General features: G+C 37.9%; 1 protein-coding gene across 2 annotated transcripts in view; it reads left to right on the top strand.

The window, feature by feature from the left end:
* The window catches only part of LOC126095021 (thymidine phosphorylase-like), a 190,002-nt gene extending 168,325 nt beyond the window's left edge, over nucleotides 1–21,677 (top strand). For both annotated transcript variants that reach the window (XM_049909681.1, XM_049909680.1), the window contains exon 9: nucleotides 20,672–21,677. In XM_049909681.1, the coding sequence (XP_049765638.1) occupies nucleotides 20,672–20,977 (306 nt within the window). In that variant the 3' untranslated portion in view covers nucleotides 20,978–21,677. The remainder of the gene's footprint in view (nucleotides 1–20,671) is intronic.
* Nucleotides 21,678–27,341: the final 5,664 nt, after the last annotated feature.

Genomic DNA, 27,341 nt, shown 5'->3' with positions numbered 1-27,341 from the left:
ACTACCCTCAGTAAGAACACTAGAGAACAGTTGATACACTTCAGAAAAGAATTTCAAGTTAAAGTTGAAAGTTTAAATGAAAACATACAAGCTAACACAGAGAGCATTGCTGTCATCTACAACAGAGTAGATACTGAAGTTGAAAGATTAGATCAGAAAATAGACAAAACATCAGAAAACCTTAAACAAGAATACAACCTGTATACCACTAATGTAGATACAAAAGTAGAAAATATACACACTAAATATACACAATTGGAGCACGCATTGATGTCCAAACAAACGACTTACAATCAAAATACAATGTATGGGCACATCCAAGTGAAATGCTTTCCTGGTGAAAATCTGAACCCTATTGACTTTATTCACCAATGTAAGGATATGTTTGTTGTAGGAATGTCAGACAACATAAAAATTAAGTTAGTAAAACGGTTTCTAGAAGGGGAGGCCCTATCCTGGGCAAATGAGAATAATGATTCTTGGAATACTTTTGAGGAGTTTGAAGCTAAATTTATTTGCAAATTTTGGTCACAATCCATACAAGCCACATTAAAGTCAGAATTTCTAAATGGACCAGTGTATAGAGGGAAAGTAGGGGGAATGCAAAAATTTTGCAGAGATCAATTGAAAAAACTTGCTCACTTGAATAACTCCTTTGATATTATGACACAAATTGATGTTTTAAAAAGAAGGTTACCAGAGAGACTGCAGTGAGAATTGGTCCATGGACCAGACGATTCAATGGAAGAGTTCCTGAAATTTGTAGATAGATTAGACAGGGCCTTGGAAAGAGAAAATAACCAAAGTTTTGGCTCTGGCAACAACCAGTATGGGGGGTGGAACAGGAATGTAAATAGCGATTATTATGGGAGGAGAGACTTTGAAAATTCTGGAAATAATGCTCCAAATAAGGGAGATAGGAGATATGAAAATGATTTCAGAAACAATACACAGGAGGGAGGATGGATGAGAGATAACAGGAATGATAGAAATAGGTATTGGGGAAGAGAACAAGATAGAAGGGGGTTTGTTGAAACTAGTGAGCAAAACGACAACTACAAACGGACAGACCGAGAGAACCAGCCGGGAAACGGTGGACAGTCCCACTAGATGTCCGTAGTTTTGGGGCTAGACAATATTATGACAGGACAACACATAACCGGAACTGGAAAAGGAGAGGATACAATGTAAAGAGTAAGTACCATGAAAATACTGATGTTGTTAGAATGAATAAATTAGAATTTAATAAAAGGTTTTGGGATACTATGAGTAAAAGTGATACAGTTAATGAAAACAGTGTTCAAGCACAGGTAGTTAGTGAAAGTGCAGAAGTTGAAGTTATTGCAGAGTTCCATAGTTGGGCTGAAAAAGATACTGGTGTTAATAACAAGTCAGACACACCACAAATAGAATCTATTTTGGGGGGTTTATTTGATAAGAAGGGGGATGACAAAGCGTTTAATGGAGCCAAAGACTCAATTGCTGAGATTCAGATACATAGGGGGGAAACTGAAGATGGGGTTGTTGTGGAGGAGGAGGAAGAAGTAATAGAGGGACATTTAAATAATGATCCTAAATCAAGTGATGTTATTGATGAGAGTGTGGAGGAAGAAATAAAAGTATTTGTAGAATTGAAAAGTGATTATGTGGGAAAGGTAAGTGATGTGACAAACATGGGTAATAATGAGGTTAATTTAAGTGAAATGCAGACTAGGGAATGTGTATCTGAGGACAAGCTATTGCCTATTGGGAACTACGAAACACTAATCTATGAGAATGGTAATAATAATAGTATTAAAGAAAATATAAAGGAATGGAATGTAAATGTGTGTTTTCAAGAAAAAGGGGAAAAGTTTTTAGAAGTTTTGTGGAACAACTATGGAAACTGTATAAACAAAGATGCCTTTTGGAAAGAATTAGCAAAGGTAAGTGCAACCTTGTATCCTACATGGTGGACAAGAATCCGTAGTGGACTTTATAAAAAAGGGGGTGAAAACAGTAGTTTGTTAAGTGACAACACAGTGTTAAAAGGAACAGATGAAAACAAAGGTTTATGTTTAAATGTCAATGCTTTGCAAACAGAGAGGGATGTGTCTAAGTGTAGGAAAGAGACATTAGACTTAGGAACTAAAGAAATTGAAAATGATCTATTGTTTGAAAATACTGAAATAGACAAAGATGTTGAGCTAGGTTGTCAATATGTTAAAGTAAACATTGACATTTGTCCATTTGAAATAAAAGAAAGTCCACATCCTAATGCATATAGACTTATCTTTCCCAGATCGAGAAGGTTATTTGGATTGAGAAACATCACTGAATTGAAACCATATAAACATGATTAAGCACATTTCCCTGTTTGAATACAGTTACTTACCCATTTTCCATAAAGAATGTTATTAGCAAAGATTTTTACTGAGTGTGTCAAATAGCAACTACCACTCATCCTACAGACCCTGGAAAAGTTCCAGATCTCTGAGAGAATGTTTTTATATTTTTATTGTCACTATTGAATATTAAATTTTGAGACATCTTCTTTACTTGCAATGGGCAAGAAGGTGAAAACATTTATTACTTTCCTTTTGTATTGTTGAATATGGGACATACTTGCACCAAATAAAAGACAATGAAAAAATTGTTGTGCAAGACCCATCATTTTGTTACTATTGTGTTCTTAGGCATAAGATTTGTGTACAATTTTCTACAGCTAATCAGATGTTCACTAAGTTTGATGTTTGTGTTATGTTGTGACCAATTTAAGTGTCCAATTTTGTATTAATATGTTCTTGTACTGTCTTGACTATGTGTCTCAATGGGAGACAAGTTTTTTAAATATTTCCTTTTTTTTCAAATGCATATTATATTCATACATGTGACTTCTCTAGTGTTTGTGTTTATATATCATGTCCATACTTATAATTATGTTCTTTGTTTTCATTTCTTTTATGTGGCTCAAAAAGAACAGACAGTTGCAATATTTTCCTATGGACATATGACCTGTCCATCTATGTAATATATTTACGTTCCTTCTATTATCTTGATTATTCTGTGACTCAATGAGAGCTGACTTTGAAATAATTTACATATATTTTTTATATATCTTAACATCGCATGTGATACATTTGTATCTGTTTTTGATCATTTTCCATGTGGCTCACTGGGAGCAAAGATTAACAGTTTTTTTTTTTTTACTTTCATATATTACTAAATATTTTTATTATGCTGGCATACTGAGAGCCATAACACAAAGAGCATTTGAAACAACACAACTAAAATATTTGCAGGAAAAAGTCATTTTGAAACGGTGTAACGGTCATTGTATACATACACATTATGCATAGTAAAACAAAAAAATTATTAAAGTAGTACTTTTCCAAATTTTAACCATTTGACACATTTGTCCTAGTCGGCTAATATCATTAATGTTCTGTAAATGATATTACCCGAGGGTGGTATTGTAACGGAACATATTAAAGGTTTTACTTTACCGAAGTATGCGATACCCTCCAAATTCAACCAGTTTAACGAGTATTTATGATTATAGAAAAGTTATTGTGTATGTTAACAATGATTGCATAACATGTCTGCATAAACAGTCAACCCATTAAATTATACTGAGTAACTGACCCTCACAAAAGTTTATATCACTTGATCACTGATACAGCAAATGTCATCATGTAAAAGCACTAAGTTCATCTTAAATAATTAATATGAAGTACGAAAAATAGTGGCCAACTTAGGTATTTTGGATCTCCTTAAATAAAAATCACCCAGTGAAACCTATTTGTTCACTAGGAGCGTTTTCACTCAGTATTCACGAAATCAATCCTATTTTAGACGAAAACCAATGTAGTTCTTAATAATTCATGTTATTTACTTATTTATGCAAATTAGAGAAGTCAATTGACAAACTTCTAAAAAACAGCCTTTTTGTAACAAAGAATTATTCTGTCAAGTCAACAAATCTGTCTGTCATTTTAATAACATGTTAAATTATGTCACTCGATGCAAATTAATAACTTTTCTGCACAAATTATGATAACAGATGTACATGTGACGTATAAACTATATCTCTTTTTAGTAGTTCTTTGACAATGTTATAAATACAAGCAGCAAGAAGGGTCGAGAGGCAGTCGGAATGTCACTTTGGTAAAGTGTGTTTGTGTGTTATTGTTTGAGGTGGATAAACAATGCAAAGAACATGTAAAGAAAGTACTACTTTGTGTTGTGTCATGGTCTTTGGTGGACAGTGGAATTAAGATGGCCACCAGAATAATAAATATTTGAAGTTTACATATTTGTTGGTTTCGCTCGTTCTTTATCATCAAAAGCATATAGAAAACACGGGACCTCATGTTTTTAACCCTAGACAATCAGATTTAGATCCAGCATCAGCATCGAGACACGACAGCGATCCAGCAAGTAGCAGCGATTACCACAACACAATGCATTTTAATGGCGCCAACCTAACATCAAGTGCTAACAAGCTCCGTAAATGGGAGTGAAATAGTGCGATTATAGCAATTAGCAATATCCACGACCAGGCGACCATTACATCTTGTACAAAAAGGTGTGCATTATTCAGGAACACACATTTTCAATTACTTGCCAGCAGCCATAAAAGCTTAACAACCAATGAAATTCAGTTTAAGAGAAGCCTAAAGGATTTATTGGTGGCCAAATCCTTCTACTCCATTGATGAATTTCTTAGTAAAACCAACTGATTTGTATATAAGTACAACATAACTTCTGCACCATTTCAGTGCAGTAATGTGTTCATTGTAAATAAGTATTACAGTAGTTGTATTACATGTTTATTACCTTATAAATAAATAAAAAACTTTTTTATTTTAAATTCAGGGCGTTAGTATTTGTAAAATGACTCTTAGTGTTCATTAAAAAAATGACGATCATTCCACTTGGGACCTGTGGAATGGTACATTAGCTTACTTGTTTTAGTTGTAAATATTTGTCGTGTATTGTTGTTTTTCTGACATGTTCCACATCCTGGAGGACCTCCTCACTACGGATCAATTGGAATGAAAGTAAATCTAATCTAATCTAATCTATTATTATGTTAGATTTGAGGGTTAAGGCACCTTCCAGGACTTCAGTTAATTTATTGAAGCAAGTGTCCACATTACCACTAGGTTAGTGGTAAACACACAGAATGAGTAACTTTTTTAAAGGCATCTAGCTTTGTTACTTCAATTGCTGCCAATGGAAAATGTTTATCACACTAATTGTTGTCAGATCTACTCTAGCTTTAAAATGTAGGCCACCCCTGTTAAAGAGACATGATCTCCCACCGTTTAAGGTAGATCTACAGTAACAACTTGCACATTCGTGTGATGATAGCACTATATGCTGCAGTTCATCTATAACAGTGCTCTGTAATGCATACTGCCGTGCTGCTCAAAGACAACAGTTCAGCTTAATGGACTGCACATTTTGTTGAATGATAATTCTGAGCAAATTTCCATGGTGCTTGTGCATTCTAGTGTGGTGCATTCTATTTCCCACATGCATGTGCAGAAGTCTCTTAGCTGGTTGAGATACTATTAAGAGAGAATAGCCTGTTGCTATGGTTTATCCTCAAAAATACCTAGTTCTCCTACCCATGACAACAGGTTTTTGACCATATGTGCTCCACCATTCACCCATTATACTATCACTAATCATCTCCACCAACCTCCCTTCCCCAAACGTGTTGAGGTGAATACCATGTCCAGCATTGGCCCATCTCCTAACAGATCCCAATGGCACCAGCATAGTGAGCACACAGCCAGCAATCATCAGCCTAATTTCCAGCCTCCATCTCCACCAGAACAGCTGTTCTATGCTCACATTGATTTCACCACTTAGGAAAGGTATCTAACTGTAGTCATCACAAATGTTGTAGGCCCTGCCCCTATCCACGACATATCCTGTCCCACCCAGTATCTGATCATCTTTAGTTAAATGCTTACATAAAGGTTCAAATCCTCAATCTTCAATCTTTGACTTCAGTATGTAAAAAACAATGAGACCTATAGAATGGCTACTGAAAATTCAAGGTAGAGGCAAACTCATGATATAATACATACTAAATATACTGCAAAAGGTATTCAGAAAGCCAACAACAGACAGCAAAGAACAAAAATACAGTTGAAAGTTGTGTTTTGATGAGCATTATACTCACCATTTGTCATTCAGCTACCATCTTGCCAGAGATGATAATATCCTTTTAAGTAAATTAGAATATTATGGTGTAACAGGAAATGATGCAGAATATATGAAGATAGTATCTGTTCTTTCGGACATGTCCAAAAGAACAGATACCATCTTCATATAGTTAAGGCTAACTGGCCATTGACCTTCTTCTTCTGTGCAGATGCACACATGTTGCCCGAACTCTTATGGGACTCGGTAAGATTGTCTGCCGTGAGTAATGAGTGTAATGGGCAGGGGCACTACAAATCTAGTGTATGGACATTAAGTTGGGAATGTGGGTCTCATGGGGAGCATGCAAGGGATAAGTCCCTGCAGTCGCACTATCCTCTGTGCCCTCGGTGGCTCAGATGGATAGAGCATCTGTCATGTAAGCAGGCAATCCCAGGTTCGAGTCCCGGTCAAGGCACACATTTTCAACTGTCCCCGTTGATGTATATCAACACCTGTTGACAGCATAGGGTCTTGATTTAATTATCATTTGATGCAGAATGGTTCAAATGCTATATATCTGACAGGAAACAAAGGATATCAATAGGAAGAGGCATGTTTTGAGCTATCAGTCATCATCAAACTACTTTTTATTGTTTGCACCAATGACATTCCACCTCAACATTACCAGATGCCAAATCTGTTTTCTTTGCAGGTGATACGAAAATTCCTGTAAACAGCAATCAAGTATAATCCTAGAAAGATTGATTAATGCAATTTTCATTGACATTAATAATTTGTTTCTAGTCAGTTCTTTGTCACTAAACTTTGTAAAAAACATACTATACGCAGTTTAGAACTCGTAAGAGGTTTCCTACCAGTATATGCCTAAAATACAATGACAAGCAGATAGAAGAAGTCCAAATGTTAAATTTTTTGATTACAGCCTGTTTTAAATTCAACTGGGAGAAGCATACCATAGGACCGCTGAAGTGCCTTAACAGAGCTCAATTTGCAATGCGAAGTTTGTCAGATATGAACAGTATAAGCAAAAGAAGCTAGCATACTATACTTCATTCCATATCGTAATAAGGGGTTATTGTTTGGGGTAACTCATCAAGCCAAGCTAAAGTTTTTTGAGTCCAAAAACATGTAATGAGAATTCCTTGTGGTGTGAACTCGAGAACATCCTGCAGAGGCTTATTTAAGGAATTAATGATACTAACTATTGCTTTCAAATATGTTTATCCCATAGCTAAATTTGTCATTGAAAATATATTTCTTTTTAAAACCGATAGCTCAGTTCATGGATTCAATGCGAGAAAGAAGAATAACCTTCCCAAAGCTTTAAAGTTACTTACTTGGTCCAAAAAGACGTAGGCTATCTTATTCAGGAACACACAACTTCTACAACTTGTCAACAGCCGTTAAAAGTTTAACTAGCATTAATGTTCAGTATAAAAGTACCCTAAAGGATTTATTGTTCACCAATTTCCTCTACTACATTGATGAATTTCTTAGTAGAATGAAGTAATGTGTTTATGATATTAATAATATCAAATAGTGTGAGTATTACATGCAACCTGACTTCTGTACAAAATTCAATTCAGTAAAGTTATCATTGTAATTAAGTGTTGCAAAATGCTTTTTCTATTTGATGTTGCATGGCTACAGTTGCCTAACAATTACCATATGCATCTCATTGTTTTGAGCATTTATGTGTTTTGTGACAAATTTATCATTACATTTTAAATAAAAATATATTTTTTAATTATTCCATATCCATGATCGCAATTTCACATTATATCTGTGGAAGTTGCATTAGAACATTTGTTCTTCTTTGTAAGGATTTATTGTCTATTCTTGTTTTCTGACATGTTCTACTTCTTTGAGGATCTCCTCACTATGGATCTGTTGATTAAAATGTACATCTAGTCTAAGCTAAATCTAATCCAACTGTCTTACATTTCATTTTGTAAGATGTGACATGTCTGTCACTTTGACTTTATTGTTACTAGTTATTTCCTCAGTTTATCACTTATTTATTTGTTACCAATGTGTCTGAATCTAGCATAGATTCAATATTTTCAGAAATAATGAAACCTAATATCCCATGTTTTATAAGCCATGTTGTTACAACGAGTGACAGCTTTGTTATGCTTGCTCTTATTTATTTTATTGGCAATTCTGTTCTCACCAGAAAAGTACCAATGATAACTAAATCACAGCACCACACAAACACGAAACTATTACTAAGTGGGAAATGGGGTACTGGCAGTGTGGCATAGTAACATAGCATGGAGATACGATTTCCACACTGTTTATTAGTAAACACATACACATAGCATTGTAAGCATTATGAGCGTACAGAGCACACTAACTCCCACTGCCTTAAAGGGCAGTGACCCTCATTTATGGAGTCAGAGATGTTATGCCAGTACAATTGCTTGGAGACTACAGGCACCAACAAAGTTCAGTTTGCCATGATGTCTTCCCAGTGACATAACAGTAGGCTCTGTAGAATGACCAAATTTCCATTGTAAGTCAGAATATACCCCACACCCCCACCCCCACCCACCCTCGAGCGGGTGCGCCTGTGTATAAAGTGCACCACCCAAAAATAAAATGATATTGTGCATTTCCATTTTTGTTTCACAACTGCAAATCTATTCCTATTCCTTCAGTATTGCTTCAGTTAGCACAGTGATAGCTGGCCACTGTGACCAAGTGGTTCTAGGCGCTTCAGTCCAGAACCACGCTGCTGCTACAGTCGCAGGTTCAATTCCTGCCTCGGGCATGGATGTGTCTGATGACCTTAGGTTAGTTAGGTTTAAGTAGTTCTAAGTCTAGGGCACTGATTACCACAGATGTTAAGTCCCATAGTGCTTAGAGCCATTTGATTTGAACACAGTGATAAATTGTAATGTCGTACTTCCAAGTGAGCAGCAGTAATGTAAAATACGAAGCAAGTTAGGCAAGAAAAAATTTACGATCAGTTAAAAAAAATGACCCCAGTTACAAACTAGCAACATAATGCCACATTGAGGTAGTTGTCTACGAGGTAATTAGTGATCAGATAAGCAGATCACCAAGATCTGATGCAGCTGCACTGCTTAATGCTTTGAATGCATCATTACTGTCTCTTTAACACCTATCCTTGGGAACAGAGAGTTATAACGAAAATTTATTTTATTATTGTTTAATAAAACAGTAGGTTAGCACATATTATGTAAGTTTATTTTCTTCTTGTTTAAATAAACTAAGATTAAACTGTGATGTTGATCAATCTTAACTTATCTTAATAACATAAGGAAACGTATTCTTTTCATGTGTACAAAGTGCGCCGTGCACCCACTCGTGTTATGAAAAACAGCACACCTGCTCGAGGGTTAGTAGTTGTTTGAAGGTGCCATTCCTTTTGGTCTTAACGTTAATCTTTCTGAAATGCTATGGCATAAGATTAGAAAGCCTCAGCCCACTTTGTTAAAGAACCTTTGCAGTCTCTAGTTCAGGCCTTCTACCCAATTTTATTTCAGGAGGTCATGATCAGTTTAAAGACAATGCAGCAGATTATAAATGATGAGAGGCATCCAACATCCTTACATGATGTTGCCTAAAACATGACTGTTGAATATGCAGTACAGCATGCCTGAGTTGGGCTTTGGTATATGGCAACCTCTGCTCTCGTCTATGATGAATATGTGTCAGACAAATCCTGCACTCATCATTGAAGAGAACTCAATGCTTTTGATCCAGGGCTGACTCCAGGTAGTCCTATGCTCATTTTTTTCTTACACTGTGGTGCTGGGGGATTTGTTTTATAAAATTGTTGGTACTTTTGTGGCCACTTGTGATACTATTTATTGGCTTTCATCATAGTATCTTCAGCCAACATTTCTTTCATAATTTTTCAGATATTTTGCCAGCATGGCTGGCTTGCATTGTCAAAGATTCACTCTCCAGTCCACCACTGGCAATGGAGGTCAAATATTTTAGATAAAAGGCAGCACACAATTTTTGTGATGGACACCTAGAGGAATTTGGACAAAGATAGTTGTAATAAGTGTGGAATGACGCAGTCAAACCCACTGTCTCCAAATACACTGAACACAGTTGTGTCCAGCTATCCTCAGGTTATATGCAAACCATAATTTGTAGATACTACGATGTGCATTCAAGTTCTAAGGCCTCCGATTTTTTTCTCCGGACTGGAAAGAGATAGAAACATGCACATTGTTTTAAAATGAGGCCGCGTTCATTGTCAATACGTTCCAGAGATGGCAGCACCGTACGGCAGATGGAATTTTACCACCAGCGTCGAGAATGAGAACTGTTTTAAATACTTAAAATGGCGACGTTTTCCTTACTTGAGCAGCGTGCAATCATTCGTTTTCTGAATTTGTGTGGTGTGAAACCAATTGAAATTCATCAACAGTTGAAGGAGACATGTGGTGATGGAGTTATGGATGTGTCAAAAGTGCGTTTGTGGGTGCGACAGTTTAACGAAGGCAGAATATCATGTGACAACAAACCGAAACAACCTCGGGCTCGCACAAGCCGGTCTGACGACATGATTGAGAAAGTGGAGAGAATTGTTTTTGGGGATCGCCGAATGACTGTTGAACAGATCGCCTCCAGAGTTGGCATTTCTGTGGGTTCTGTGCACACAATCCTGCATGATGACCTGAAAATGCGAAAAGTGTCATCCAGGTGGGTGCCATGAATGCTGACGGATGACCACATAGCTGCCCGTGTGGCATGTTGCCAAGCAATGTTGACACGCAACGACAGCATGAATGGGACTTTCTTTTCGTTGGTTGTGACAATGGATGAGACGTGGATGCCATTTTTCAATCCAGAAACAAAGTGCTAGTCAGCTCAATGGAAGCACACAGATTCACCACCACCAAAAAAATTTCGGGTAACCGCCAGTGCTGAAAAAATGATGGTGTCCATGTTCTGGGACAACGAGGGTGTAATCCTTACCCATTGCATTCCAAAGGGCACTACGGTAACAGGTGCATCCTACGAAAATGTTTTGAAGAACAAATTCCTTCCTGCACTACAACAAAAACGTCCAGGAAGGGCTGCGCATGTGCTGTTTCACCAAGACAACACACCCGCACATCGAGCTAACATTACGCAACAGTTTCTTCATGATAACAACTTTGAAGTGATTCCTCATGCTCCCTACTCACCTTACCTGGCTCCTAGTGACTTTTGGCTTTTTCCAACAATGAAAGACACTCTCCGTGGCCGCACATTCACCAGCCATGCTGCTATTGCCTCAGCGATTTTCCAGTGGTCAAAACAGACTCCTAAAGAAGCCTTCGCCGCTGCCATGGAATCATGGCGTCAGCGTTGTGAAAAATGTGTACGTCTGCAGGGCGATTACGTCGAGAAGTAATGCCAGTTTCATCGATTTCAGGTGAGTAGTTAATTAGAAAAAAATCGGAGGCCTTAGAACTTGAGTGCTCCTCGTAATGAGCAGCTGGTGTTGTTGACATTGGGAATCAACACTGTTGTTGATTATCAATGTTTTGGGTCTCATGATAGTTGTTCTGTGTTTGAATGATGTCATGCTAGTATATGCCAGTTCAGTGGGCAACACCCTGTGCTGACAACCTTTCTTGCCATAATGTCATAATGGTCTATGAAACGACTTTTCAAGCCATATTGACAAACTGAAAAGTGTGTACAAGCCTTATTGTTCTATTCATGATTGTAAGCACAGTCTGATTTACTGAGCTGAAATAATGCATATTTACTTTGATCTCTGAACAGGTTACTATGGTGAAACTTCCTGGCAGATTAAAACTGTGTGCCGGACTGAGACTCGAACTCTGGACCTTTGCCTTTCACGGGCAAGTGCTCTACCGACTGAGCTACCCAAGCACAACTCACGCCCCGTCCTCACAGCTTTAGTTCTGCAAGTACCTTGTCTCCTACATTCCAAACTTAACAGAAGCTCTCCTGCGAACCTTGCAGAACTAGCACTCCTGAAAGAAATATATATATTTAGACCATAATAAATTAAATCTCAAAGCTAAAAAATTGTAAAAAAATTCAGGAAGATCTGTAGAGGATTGGCATTTCTTTCATATATTGGCAGTTAACTCTCAACATAAACAACTGAACATATTGCACATAAATAGGTGGAAAGTTTAATTACTATTTAATTACATAATTATAAAAGAATCAATGGAAACAGTCACAGTCACCAAATACTCGAGAGTATGCATATGGTATGATTTAAAGTGGAACAGCTACATACAATCGTAGGAAAGGTAGACGCATGACTGAAAGTCAATGAAAGAATCCTCAGGAAGTGTACTCCAACCAAAAAGGAGGGATGGAGATGGCTTATAAAATCCTCATTCAGTCAATAGTCAAGTGTTGATCATCAGTCCAAAACCCTTACCAGGAAGATCCAAGTAGAGCAGCATATTTTGCCACAGTTTCAGTTATTATGTTTGTTTACTACTCAGAAAAAAGCATTACCACAATCCAGTCCCACTGTGGATGCTATTCTCAATGATGGGTTGAATTAGTTGTTATTCATAAGCAACTGTAAATTACCCAGCCTGTTGTCAATTGACTGGCACTTGAAACTACAGTGAATGGATGTTTTGAGTGAACTACCAAGAGTCATGTATAAGAGGTACCAAATGTACCGTAATAGCATCCTCTTTTAAAGAAAAGCGTTTTTCGCCACCAGCTGTACACATTTAAATTTATTCCTGACCATTTCAGTTATTTCAGACATGTTAGCGTACCAGATATGATGTAGACATACTATGGTATGTGAAATAGCTGTAATTTAGCAGTGTCGTGAAACACAAAGCAGATTACATCCACACAACTGACCAGACAGTGACTGCTGATGGTACTGACGGAGCTCCTATAGCTAGGGTAAGCAAGCGTGACCAGGCCTGCTTGATACTTGGAACAGCTGGGGCCAATGAATAATTATGAATTGGACACATGGCCGGAGGAGGGGCCCTGTACCCGTTCTATTATTCAGTTCTTGTAGCATGCCATGAGCTGATATGTGGTGTGAGCCGTGAAGATGTGGTGACCACACTGGCTTTGTATGTTGGGCAGTATCCAGTGAGAGCACCATCCAAATGCCTTGGCCCAAACTTGCGTACCAGGTGTGAATGTAAACAAAACCAGTGCCTCTGGGGAATGGCTGCTCAGCAGCAGAAAGCTGAGAAGTGTACATGGCTGACAGTTGTGAAAGAGACTGTCAGCCCCAGTTGGCACAGTTCTGTAAGAGCTTAAAAAAATATGAGAGCCTCCTCAGCTGAGAAATCTTCTACATACTTGTGCATCTGCATCTTAAATGAACAAACAAGGTGTATTGCCTTGCTGTCTGACTGGGGACGCTAGGGAGGTGCTGTGATGTGGTGAACAGCATTGTATATACAAGAGTCTCTAAAAGATTGTGTCATGTTCTGAGGACCATTGCCCAAAACTAGGATGCAAGGCAAGCCTTATATGGAAAATATCTTTGGCAGGGCTTTGACAGTTACATCTGATGTCACAGATAGACAGTGGATGATGTAAGGAAAATGAAAAACACACCAGTTTCCATTACTCAGAAAGTGTCTAGAAAAGGATCAGCAAAATCAGTGTGGTCTCTTCCTCAAGGGTGCGTAGGGGCTGGCCATGGCAAAAAAAGTAGTGTGTGGAACCCCCTTTATGATCTGAATGCTTGGGGCAGGCTGTGACAAGGTGTTCCACCTACGAGTTGATGCCCGGCCAAAACACATGGTAGCACACCAACAATCTTGTGCGAGAGATTCCCCAGTGACCCTTGTGAACAAGCTGAGGACCTCCCTCTGCAGAGCTGCTGGAAAAACAATGCACGGCATCAAACCTACTGTGACTGGAGATTAACACTGTCCAAGAGGGAGAGGTGATGGAGCAATACATAAAAATTCTGAAGTGGGTCTGATGTCCAACCCAGCAGATGGTCAGACCACCCATGTTGTATTATGTGCACTATCTGCCAGATCGCCAGATCTGCCACCATAGCAGAGGCAATATGGAAACTTGTGATGGGGAAGCCATTAACCATGTGTCTTGCTTCCATATCCAGTTGAAAACAAAGTAGTTACCCTGGATTGAATGATGGGTCAGGGCCCATGAGGAGCCAGGACAGAGAACTCAAATTCATATGTTATGATATGGGATTAAAATGGATCTTGTAATTGTACCAGGACAAGAACAGAGCCAAATGCTGAAGATGATGAGTGGCTTTGTCTGTTAAGGATGCTGACGGGCTAAAGAGGGAATGCTTCTGGTTGGTTATTAAAGGAATTCTGCTCTGTACAAGAACACGTCAATTTCTTAAAGGCAGAGGCAATAGCAAGAGCTTCTTTTCCCACCAGAGAATAATGTTCTGGGTCAAGCTGAGTGTTTTCAAGGCAAAGGCAATAGGCTGTTTGGAACCATCTGAATGGCAATGGACCAGGTGTCCCTCGGCCCCCTTCCCTGCCCACCCCTCTCCAAACTGAGATGCATCCTTATACATAGCCACAGCATGGAGTGAAGATCAACATACCACTGCTGTGACCTTTTAAAAAAAAAAAAAAAACATTTATGCATAAAGGTTCACTTTTCGGGGCCACTTGCTCATACCAGGAGGAGAACAGTGTCAGGTGAACAAACGGCAGCTGAATCTAAGTCAGTTTAGCCAAGAAGCACTCCAGCACACTCATATGTACCTGCTATTATTGGGGAAAAAGCCGCAATAGAATAAAGAACCAAATGGTTGAATTACCACAGAATCAAAAACACTTAAAAAATTTGACTTTCATGTGTTGTCACTTGGGTTCTAACTAGGAGCACAAGGAAACATATAGGCATAAAAGAGATACAGTTTATTGATTGGTTGGTCACTGAATGAAATTAGTAAGAATATGATGAAAGTAGTTTACGCATCTTGAATACATTTAACAACTGATGGCTCGAAGGCCCATGCATGCCTTTATGAAGACACTGTCCTTATTAGGTGTCACTGCTGTGGAGCTGTGCATTCATGTCAGATCTGGTGACATTGTTCAGGGCCTGCACTGGCTGCCTCAGGTAGTTGTGAGCATGCTGTTTGAATGGTGGCATGTGCTATGCTTGTCATAGTGGCCCAGCTTACATCCCCTGTGGGTGGTTATTACAGAAACCAGTGAACCAATTAAACCATTTTGGAAAACAGCATTACATTTTTTTAGTCTTCACTCTGTCCTTCTCTGTTTTGTGCAGTAAGGTCACTGGGTGACTGGATAGATGACTTTGATCTGTTTATTGACTGAAATCTTAACCCTAGAAGCTGCTTTCTATACATAGAGCATGCCTTTTTTTCTACAGTGAAAGTTGGGAAATCCACATCCAGTATCATTACAGAACTGTGTCAGTCTCTGGTTTCAGCCCTCCACTTGGCTCCAAACCAGAGGACTCTGATCTGTTTTAGGAATGATACTCAAACCACTAACTAAACTTCTGCCTTTTGTGTAGATCTAGTATCTTTATCAATTCTAACAGCCACCTGTTGGAACCTAGGATGGTTTCAAAACCAAGGTAGCAGGTGTTATTTGTGCTGAAATGAGGCATGATTTGCAGCCAGTTACATCCAGTGCACTGAATAGTTGCCATCAGCAGAGCCTCCTCCACGTATTAAGCAAGACCACCCCACACTCCACAAACTGACCCACTGTTGGAGCTCCTAGTGACCGGAAAACACACCCTCTGCATTTGCCTGGACTTTTCAGAGTGACTGGCACCAATCCCAACATGTGAGGCATACCATGTTGGTTCAGATATACTTTTAGCAGTGGGTAAGACATCAGAATTATTTTTTAGGTATAACAGGACTTTTGTGTGGAAAGTACCCACTTTTGCCTTCTGCACAGAGGTTTATGACCCTGCCACTGCTCACTATTCATCCATAAGTGAGTGTGAATTAGTCGTGTTATGTGTCAGAAGGTGCAGCAGTATGGTGGTGAGGGAGGGGGGTGTTCCAGGTAATCCTAGAGGCACTGGCAGTGCCACAGCATTTATTTTTATTTATTTATTTATTATCTTTTTTGCATATAGTCACCAACTGCTGACTTTTGCAAATTTCATAGCATTTTTATACAATTTTTGTACAAACAGTAGAAATTTGCAATTCACGTGTACAAGAAGCCACTTACAGGTGATGCACTTGGCGATACATGGTACAGAACTTCATAATGCAACATACAGTTGTTACATAGTATAGGTACTTACATTTACAGCATGTTGTTACAAAAATAATATATATTACAATCACCTCAGAATAGTACATTGTGTAGATAGAAGAGTTAGGCCTACATTTAAGAATAGCTACATTTTAATATCAGTATCCATTCAGTGAGTACAAACATTTGAGAGTTAAGAATGATTTTTAATTCCCTTTTGAATACTTTACCTCTGTGGCATCTTATAGCACTTGGCAGTTTGTTAAACCATATCTGGCCATTAATCCAAGGACTATGATCTGTTGACTTTAGTTTAGTTCTCTTTCTGAAGAAGCACTCTTTTTGTCTTGTTTATGGGTATGCACATCAGAACACTTATTTTCATTATTTTTACAGTCCACAAAGACTTGCTTAATTTGTACAGATACAAGGAATATACTGTTAGATACTGTATTTATGTTGTACAAAGGTTTTCCTACATGAATCTCTGTATCCTAGTCGATGCATGGTCCTGATTGCTCTTTTCTGCAGTGTTAGGATTCTGTTCATGTGACTATCAGCAGCACATCCCCATACCTCTATTTCATAATTAATATATGCAAATATTGTCCCATAATAAGCAGTTTTTAATGTTTGTTCAGAGACTAATTTTGATAGTTTGCTAATTAAATGCAGTGAACTGCTGATTTTATTGCATACAAAATTGATATGGTCTACCCATCTAAGATTTTTGCCTAAGGCCAAAAATTTACATTTGTCAGTGTCTACTTTTTTGATGCCACTTATATTATCAATACAGGGTTGGTATGAATTACCAGGTTTAAATGGTAATAGCTGGGATTTGCTAATATTGACTTTTAGACCTTGGTCATGGAAGTAAGTAGTTATTTGACCTAAGCCATCAGTTACAACCAATGTCAAGTTATTAGTTTGTTTGCAAAAGAAAAAAAGTTAGGTATCATCTGCATAACTTACTAACTGGGTACAAAGGAGCCTCTAAATGATTAATGTAGATCAGGAAAAGGAAAGGGCCCAATACAGAGCCCTGAGGTACACCTTGTTTCACCGTTTCATAGCTGGATTGGAAATGTTTGATCTGACCATTAATTTCATAACTCAGCTTTGTACACTGCCTACGATTGGTTAGATAAGTGATCAGTAGTTGTATGGATGTGGCAAACTTACATTGTAAGTTTCCAGTTTGCTTAGTAGTAGCTCATGGTTCACTGAGTCAAATGCTTTAGTAAGGTCTAGAAATATCGCTGCTGTCTGCATTCCCTCGTCCAGGGCATCATACACCTTGCGGAGAAATTCGGTAATTGTCGTAATGGTACTGTGATGCTTTCTGAAACCATGCTGTGTTTCTGATAGTAAATTGTTCTTTGAGAAATAATCAATAAGTTGTGTCAACAAAATGGTTTCAAATATTTTACTGAAAATTGGTATTAATGATATGGTCCTGAAGTTTGATAGCTCTTCTTTCGATCCATTTTTATGCACAGGCTTAACTGTACTTTTCTTCAATAAATTTGGAAATGTGTGCTGCCTGATACTACCATTGATCATATGGGTAATTATTCCAACTAATTCCTTATTGCATTTTTTAATTATAGTACTGCTCAGTCCATCCTAGCCAGATGAGGTCTTATTCTTTAGGTTATCTATTATTTTTCCTATTTCCTCCACACTCACTTCCTTAAATTCAAATGTAGTTTTCAGCCTAGGGTAAGGCTTTACCATCCAAGTCAGACCTGTGTTATTAACTGGATTCACAGCTGAAGATTCATTAAATATATTTCAGATTTTATCTGGATCATTAATATGGTATCCTTATTGTTGGATTCTGTCAATTTGGGCACCTAACTTAGTGGTGGCTTTGTGATATCTATTTATTATATATTCCATGAAGTCTTCCCTATATTGATTGACTGAGCTATTTCCTTATCTAAGATCTGTTTTCTTAAATTTGAGAGCTGTTCCTGAAATTGTTTTTTAGCTTGATTGTACTTATCTTTAAATATTTGCAACTTAGTTGATTTATGTAGCACACTTAGATCCTTTATATTTTGCCTGAGTTTAATCATGTAAGCTGGAAGAGTCAGTTTGGTGTTTTTTACATTTTGGTTGTGAGTTACTATTTTCCTAATTTTTTTCACTGGGCAGCAAAAATTAAGATATTGTAAAATAATATCATAAAATTTGGCCCATTTGTATTAAGACACTTTTTGCTGAAGAACTAGTTGCCATTCCTCAAATGCTAGTTTACTTTTAAAAGCATTAATGTTTTTCTCTTTAAGCATTCTTATATGTTCTATGACCTGAGTCCTTCTTGGATGCTTGTGTGTTCATAGTCTACAAATTGACATTTGTGGTCTGAGTGGTGGAAGTCCACATTTCAGCATCTAATACTATCTTTTACCTCTTTACTTAGTATTATGTAGTCTATTCTACTAGAAGTAGACTGAGTTACTCTTGTATCTGAATTTACTGCATTCATAAGATTATAGGAGTTAAGGGCATCTATTAGCCTGCTGTTATGGTTAGTGCAAGGTGTTGCCTCTATATTCAAGTCACCAAGTATTGTTACCTTGTTTGGGTCACAGTGTCCCACTAATCTACTAAAAATATCTATGAAACACCCTACCTCTGATTTTGGTGAACGATAAATCCCAATAATTTTCTGTTTCACCGTGCCCTTTACTCAACCTTTGATATGGAGTTCAACGCCTGTAACTGCAGTCAAACCTTCATTATTATACAGATCTAGATGGTCTAATTTATTTATTTTGAGCTGCTCTCTAACAAATACTGCTAAACCTCCACCTTTATGATGCTGTCTACAGTAGCTATTTCCTAGGAAATGCTGCATGTGTCTCTCTGTGCTGCTAGAACTCATGGCAGTAGCCTGAAGTCTGTGAGCCATAACCAGTACAGCTTTCAATTGTTTCCAGACAATGATGATTTTCCCCTGAATCCATACATGTCAGGTGCAGTCTTCCTTACCTCTTTGTCTCTATTCAGCTGTACCATAAGAAATATACTATTAATTTGAGCTGTCCCTAGATAATGCTGCTATGTTTCTCATGGCTGTCACTCACTTGTCAAGGAGTGGAGATTGTAACTTACTTTCTCTTAACTAAATGAGAAAATTAAAATTCTTTGTATGTTTAGTTCAAATTCTGCCAAATGTTTAGCACTTTTTACAAAATTATTGAGAATGAGCATTACAATTAATTTTAATTTTTCTGTTTTCCTTATTGCAGTCCCACATTCTTTGTCCAAGCTAATTGTCATCCATATTTGTCAGGTACACAAGTTCTGAATTAAATTCAAGGTACTTAAGTCACTTGAATATTTCAAAATTAATTAATTATTTTCTCATAAGGTTTTTTTCAAAAAGTGTATTTTGTTCACGTCTTTACATTTTTTCAAATTACTAACTAAGAAATATCACATCCAACTCATCACTATGAAATCCCCCTTGCTAATGGAACTTTACAAAGAAGTGCCTTCGCCAAACATGGCTGAAGAGCATATTATAAATTAAAATCCCCCACTGCATTTTTCTGTCAGTATGCAAAGACCAGTTTCAGGAACTACTCTAGGGATTTTGATATCATTTTCACTAATAGATACACTGATGCACGAGGAAGATTCGTGCACATGATTTACTACCACTACACCAGACAAGCTGTTTGTCTGCAGGTCGTTAGTGCTACCCTTGCAAATCCAAGGCCAGATGTTAGTTATATATAATTAAAAATCTTTCTTCAGAAACAATCTACAAATGCATATTTAACTTCAGTTAAATAATTTCAATTACATATTTGGTGTTACAAATTGAAATAAAAGCTTTATGACTAAAATGTATAGGTTATCCCAAAACCGACTTTCATGTGTCAGAAGTGCAAAAATATATATAAATGTACAAAATCTCACTTCTTGGAAATATAAATTGATGGACTGATAACCCAGTTTATGAAAATTATAGCTGAACACACTGATCCCACATTGAAAAGGTTATGTGATATACCGATAGCCTGCATAATTAAAATACGTGGACAGACTACTGTCTCAGAAAACACTTGACCACCAGTATGATCTATCATCAAGCCTGTAAAAGTCCAGTGGGAAAGCAATTTAGCAGTCTCAAAAATGTCTTGGTTGTAATATTTTATTTTGTAGTTAACTGTAATTGATCAAGAATGTTAGAAATAAATATTCTTCTAGGAAGAATGTAATAGTAGCTAGAGTTGTCTCAATTATTAGAACATTTGTCTCTCATGTAACAAAGATGGTTGTTTCTCCTGCAGGTGGAAATCTTAAGAACCAAATGTGATGGATACATTATAGCCATCAGTGCAATGGGAGTGGGCAGAGTCTCTTGGAGTCTGGGTGCAGGACATCAGAAAGCAGACCAGGCAGTGGACTTTGCTGTTGGAGTTCGCCTTTTGTGCACTGAAGGAGATAAGGTTTCATCAGGCCAACCATGGTGTGAGGTTCATCATCGTGGGAAACAACTTGACACAGCATTAAGGCAGCAGTTAGAGGAATCAATAGTCATAAAAAATTCACCACTGACTGACAAACAAAATTCCCCAATTCTTCAGATAATATGAACCTGTGTAACTATGTGATCTCTCCCATTGTTATAATACTAGATATGAGCTTTCCCATAGCACTATGTTTAATATCATAGTTTCAAAGTTTCCATATTATTGTGACTAACTATGCTATGTTTTTTTTTTATTTTAAAAAAAGTCAAAAGACATAATAGAAATACCTTAGAATGACTTATGCATAGTTCTTCTATTTTGTAAGCATTCATTGATCACAAGCAAATATCTTTCTTTGTGAATTTATTTATGAGTTATTAAATATTTATAGAATGATCTTTATTTACAAATCTAATGACCTTCCCTGACACCCACCATTAGCTCAAATACCTAAGAAAGGGGATGACAATAGATTTTTATACATTTTATTCTTTGTAAAAAAGATATGCTTTCAAAATTTCTTCCATGAAATGAACACTACTTTCACTTTCTAAACAACTAATTTTTTAGATGATTGCACTGTTTTAGCAGTTTTTGTGATTACTTTCACTGCCAGATATCTTGTGTTTATTCAAATGGGGACAATATATGTTCACCTCCATTAGTTATAGTAATGGTGACTATTATATATCTAAAGAAAATGTGTGCTGTTCATTTAGATTTTGTGTATTCTTTCCTGAGAGATGGTTTCACTACATGAGATAATCTTACACATGTTATAGTTCTTATTTGTAAAAATAAATATATCTTGTTTTCCTTCTTATTACTATTATTATTAATAATAATAAAGTATAATATGCAAAAGCAGATGATGTTTGTACACAACATACGAGGTGTGATTGGAAAGTTTTAAGAATGAATCCGCTACTGCTTACTTGTTTGGCTGGCAGTTACATGGAGGGGGGTGGGGAGTGAGTCATTGCCTTGTCCTCGAATGCCCTCTGACAGGAAACTGTGTTTTCTTTCTTCAGTTCATTGTGGCAGCTGGTTGAAGGTGGGTCTGTTAGGGCTTGTTGCCAGATTCTGTCCATGTGAAAATGGGCTTAAAAACAGAGCAACGACTTTGTGGGAAATTTTGTTTTAAAACTGGTAAGTCAGCTTCTGAGACCTACAGACTATTAAAAACAGCTTTTGTAGATAATTTAATGAACCAATCAAATGTTTTTGTCTGGTTCAACAGATTTAAAAATGGCCGCGAATCATTTGAAGATGAACCATGGTCCGGCTGTCTTTCCACCTCAAAAACAAATGAAAATGTCGTGAAATCACACAATTTAGTGCACTCTTACAATTAGGGAGATTGCTGATGAACTTAATTTAAGTTTCTATTCAGTTCAGTCAATTTTAACTGAAGATCTGAACATGTGTCGTGTGTCCCCAATTCATTTCAAAAGTGTTGTCAAGTGACCAGAGGCATTACCAACTTGAAGTGTGCCAAGAACTGATTAATCACACTAAAAATGATGCAGATTTGTTAAATAGCCTAATTACAGGTGACAAACCATGGGAATATGGATATGATCCTGAAAACAAATTGCAGTCTTCGCAGTGGATGACTCCAGGTTCACCATGACCAAAAAAAATAGGACAAAGTCAGTCGAAGGTGAAGACAATGTTGGTGATTTTTTTCGATTCTACCAGTATAGTACATCATAAATTTACCCCTGGAGGAGAGACAGTTAACCAGGAATACTACAAATGTGTCCTTGAGCATTTGAATAGAAAGGCGCAGAAGAGAAAGCCTGCACTGTGGAAAGACAGGAGTTGGGTGCTACACCATGACAATGCTCCAGCTCATCGTGCCTTCTCCATTCGTGAATTTTTTTACCAAATTCAAAATTCCTGTGCTTCCACAACCGCCATATTCCCAATTTGGCCCCTGCGGACCTCAACCTGTTTCCTAAACTGAAATTTTCACTGAAAGGGAAGTGATTTGACTTGATTGAAGACATCCAGGCAAATGTGGAGAGTATCCTTAACGCACTTCAGGAAAAAAATTTCCAAGAATGTTTCCAAAAGTGGAAACACCATTGAAGTTGGTGTGTTCAGTCAGGAGGGGACTATTTTGAAGGAGATGCATCACAGTAGCATGTAAGTACCACCATTGTACAATTACAAGTGCACTCTTAAAACTTTCCAATTACACCTCTTATGTTCTAACTGAAGAACACTGTAATTTACTGCTGGAACAGTACATACACATGGAAGACAAGGTACAATACAATTAACAATACACAAGTGGCTGGTGGAGCCTTGTGCTCCATCCAACACAGACATTAATTCCAACAGCTGACAGTCTGCGATTGCAGCTACTGTCGTATTAACAGGCCAGGTAGCCTCTAATGGCCAAATGAAGCACAAACTTCATGCATGAACAATAAAGCGGTGCACACACGGAACTCAAAGCACTCCTCTTCCTTTATGAAGAAATAAGCACTGTGCTGACATCCATTTCTTCTATGGACAACTTAGGTTGTTGAGTCATGCGATGCGCTGCTGCCAGTGTGTAGGGTCAGAAGTGGTGTGAGTGCAGACAAGTGACACTGGCACAACCTCCATTTCCACATTTGAGTTCAAATCCAGCAAAGGAGAAGGTGGCAGAACAGATGGTGCCAGATGCAATGGAGGTGGGAGCAGTTGATGCATCAACTGTAACAGCACAGGAACTTGGGTCCCACTGTGCCCCCCCCCCCCCCCCCCCCCCCCCGACAGCTTAGGGGGCTCCCACAGCAGAGGCAACAGTTGTGAGAATGTCAACAGTGGCGTTGGAGAAGGCAGGGGCGCTGGCCATGATGAAGATGACAACTGGGCAGATGGAAGGTGCAGGGGTGATGGGGGCACACCAGGTGTGCAGCTGCCCGTGAGAGGTTGTAGCTGGTCGACATGTTGCAACTCCCTCCCCTCAGCTGTTCAGACAACACAGAGGCATCAGTAATGGGTACTCTCGATCACCACCAGCACCCATTTTGGCCAGCAGCCAAACCCAACAGCCTAAACAGCTGTGCCAGGCTAGAAGCGTAGCAGTGCTAGTGCCAGAGGATGGCCTGGTGTCGACCGAAGTAGATGTAGCAGAGTCCAGGGTGATAATCGTGCAACAACTCTGTCAGACTCTTATTGCTAACAGGAGTGAACCTATATGAACTGAGAACCTGGCCAAGAACTATTTCTGATGACACATCTGAAATGTATTTTATCATCTGAGTTTTAAATGTTTGTACTAGTCATTCTGCTTTCCCATTTGATTGAAGGAGGAAAGAAGCAGCTATGGCATGGTGAACACCACTTTTTGTTCACAAAAATCTTCACATTCCTGAGATATGAACTGGTGGCTGTTGTGTGAATCTATTGGTTGCTTTCCATTGCAAAAATACTTGAAAAAGCTGAAATTGTTGCTGCTGTGGAAGTAGACAGACCATGCAGCACATACAGAAACCTAGACTAAGCATCAATTACAACAAGCCATTAGAAATTCAAGAAAGGTTCTGCAAAATCTACATGAATTTGTTCCTGAGGCTGTTGTGGATTTGTTCATGGTCACAAAGAGTTTTGATAAAGCCCAAATGAGGTATTGGTAACTAGAAGGCATTTAAATTTCTCATAGAGCAACATTTGTAAATGTGCATCTGCCAAGTTAATCTCTGGAAAATAATGGACCCCCAGTAATTTTGCTAACAGCTGCTCAGAGCACAGCAAAGGATAGATATCAATGATTGACTATCCATTAATAGATTTTTTAAAAATTGTTGCAGAGGTGTAATTTACCAGGAGGAAGTTTGACTATCATCAATGGTGTTGACCATTCACTGGAAGAAATATATCAAATAACAACAATTTACTTGACCCCATAAAGTTACCAGTATCAGGCGGGCCCAGGACGAAAGAACATGGGCAGAGTGTTCCATCATAATATGAGACTGAAATTTTGTTGCACAACCCAGCTGTGGAAAAAATAGAGAGGGAAATTTGGTAGAGAGAACATCTACCTATTGATATGGAACTTGATCAGAAACCAAATGCACTTCATCATCAGTGGAGAATCCAAATGGTTTAAAAGCAACCAGACCAAACAGATTTTCAGTGTAAGCGTTGTGCACAACTAAGAATGTCAATGAACAAACCACAGCTTTGTAAGTCACAAATGCAGAAAACTATCCAAGAATGGGAATCTGTTGTTTGTTATAACTTACCAGCGAAGTCTGAGAATTCATCAACACTCCTGCTGCACCCATATCCACCTGCATTCCCAATGGTTCATTAAACACAATCACTTCAATGTATGGCTTGCTTTGAGAGTCTATCACTGCTTACGCATTGTTCACATCCTTGTTCATACTGCCTGCACATAGGTCTGGAAGGGATTTACATATAGAAGCAATGTGTCCTTCCTTACGGCAACTAGCACATATTGTTCAGCACTTGGGACTTTCAGTCAGTCTGTGTTGAATGAAGCAGTATGTGTGTGAACACAGTGGAGCATCAGGCTATCGCTGTTGTGATGTAGACTGTTGTTGTTGCAAATGGTGGTTACCTATACAACCCTGAGACATCTGCTGGGAGGGGTGATGAGGGGAACTGATTTCTGAAACTTCAGGCCAGTCTTCTGTTTGACTACATGCAGCTCATGAAACTTCAAATGACTGATCTATGCTCAATATTTCCACTAATATAGAACTTTCACACTGTAGAACTTCCTCTCAAACTTACCTATCAGCAGCAAAATGTGTGATTGCATCACAAACCATTTGCTCTGCACAGTATTTCTTATGAATATTTACACAAAACTACAATGACAGCGAAGTCCATTCTGTTCCAATACCCATGCTCTGTATGATTGTTTTGGGTGATTTTGGCAGCACTAAAACTCCACGAGAGCAGTAATAACATGAGTACATTTACAGGGTTAGGTAGAAAGTAACTCACACATTGATCAAAAGAAAGATTTGAAGGGAGTGAGGTGACACAACTGATTCATGCAAGGTGAAATCCACAAAAAAGGGCCTTGCACAAGTGTATATCTGTTACCCCACATTCCTGGAAATATTGTCACAAGTATTTTTTGTAAGCATCCCAGTCTTCTGCTGCATTGTTGTATGCAGGGAACAACAGCAGAGATGTTGGGGCTGCAGGTTGTGCTAATGCAGTTCTTAAATAGCAACTGTCAGTGCCTTCTTCTGCTCAAGAAGAGGTTTAAGCACTGCCTCCATGGAAATTAAACTCAGAGGATCAATGACTGAAGTAGAACACGTGGATTCTAATACCATACTCATTGCCAAAAAAGTGTTCCAACACAAGAACACTGTAATTTATTGCTCAGACAGTCCACATGCATGGAGGACAAGGCACAATACAATTAACAATATGTAATTGGCTGATGGAGCATTTTGCTTCAGCCTATATAGACATTAGTTCCAACAGGGGGAGTAGCCAGCAATCTGCGCAGACAGCTGCTGTCACATTAGCAGGCCAGGTGGCCCCTAGTGGTTGACTCAAACACGAATGTCACAGGAAAAGTATGAAGTGGTGTGCTCACAAAATTGGTAGTTACAGCAACATGTATCCATGAGGGACAAATAAACATTTTTATGCATTTCAGTCTTTGTTCTATATAAAAGTGCAGAACAGAAAGCTTTTGATACTAACACACAGTACTTGGCTGATGTACCACTAGTTTTCAAGAATTTTTTCAAGAATTTCAAGAATTTTATTCACCATAGATCATTTTACAATGATATTGGCTTCGTCATACAAGATGTACTAGTACATACAGAATAACAAAATAAACTTCTGTCAATACATTATAAATACATTTGAAGCATGGCAGTGTACCAAATTACAAAGGATAGCTTTTAAAAGCTAACGCAACAAGCTATCTTATAATCTAATATAATAAGGTATTTTATTGTTTATAGTATGAACTTTGTAATTACACACGATTAACCACAGCACAAAATAATATGTTTAACTACAGACAACTTTTAAATGCTTATATTCTCCTCAGGTATTTCAATGAAGTCTTTAATGTCATAGAATGGATGATCTGAAAGCCAGCTGTACCACTTAATTTTAAAAGAACTTGTATCCATAGACTGAACATGAATTGGCAGTTTATTGAACATTTTGAGTGGGTTAACTTTGTGGGAATTTCCTGTTCTCGCTAATCTGTGGCGCGGTATGTCTAAATTACCGTTCTCCCTGGTGTTGTGTTCATGTATTTCCTTTCTGGCAATGAATTCTGAAATATTATTTTTAATATAGAGTACAGACACATAGATGTATAAATTTATAATTGTAAGTATTCTGAGTCTGGAGAAAAGAGGATGACAGTGCTCCCTATGACCTCTTTTACATATTACACATATGACTTTTTTTTTGTAATTTCAATACGTTTTTGATGTGAGGGGAGTGCCCCCATATAATAAGACCATAT

Source organism: Schistocerca cancellata, chromosome 8, assembly GCF_023864275.1.
Source record: "Schistocerca cancellata isolate TAMUIC-IGC-003103 chromosome 8, iqSchCanc2.1, whole genome shotgun sequence".
NCBI classification, from domain to species: domain Eukaryota; kingdom Metazoa; phylum Arthropoda; class Insecta; order Orthoptera; family Acrididae; genus Schistocerca; species Schistocerca cancellata.
Note: the sequence above shows the minus strand (reverse complement) of the source record. Positions and strands in the feature narration are given on the sequence as shown.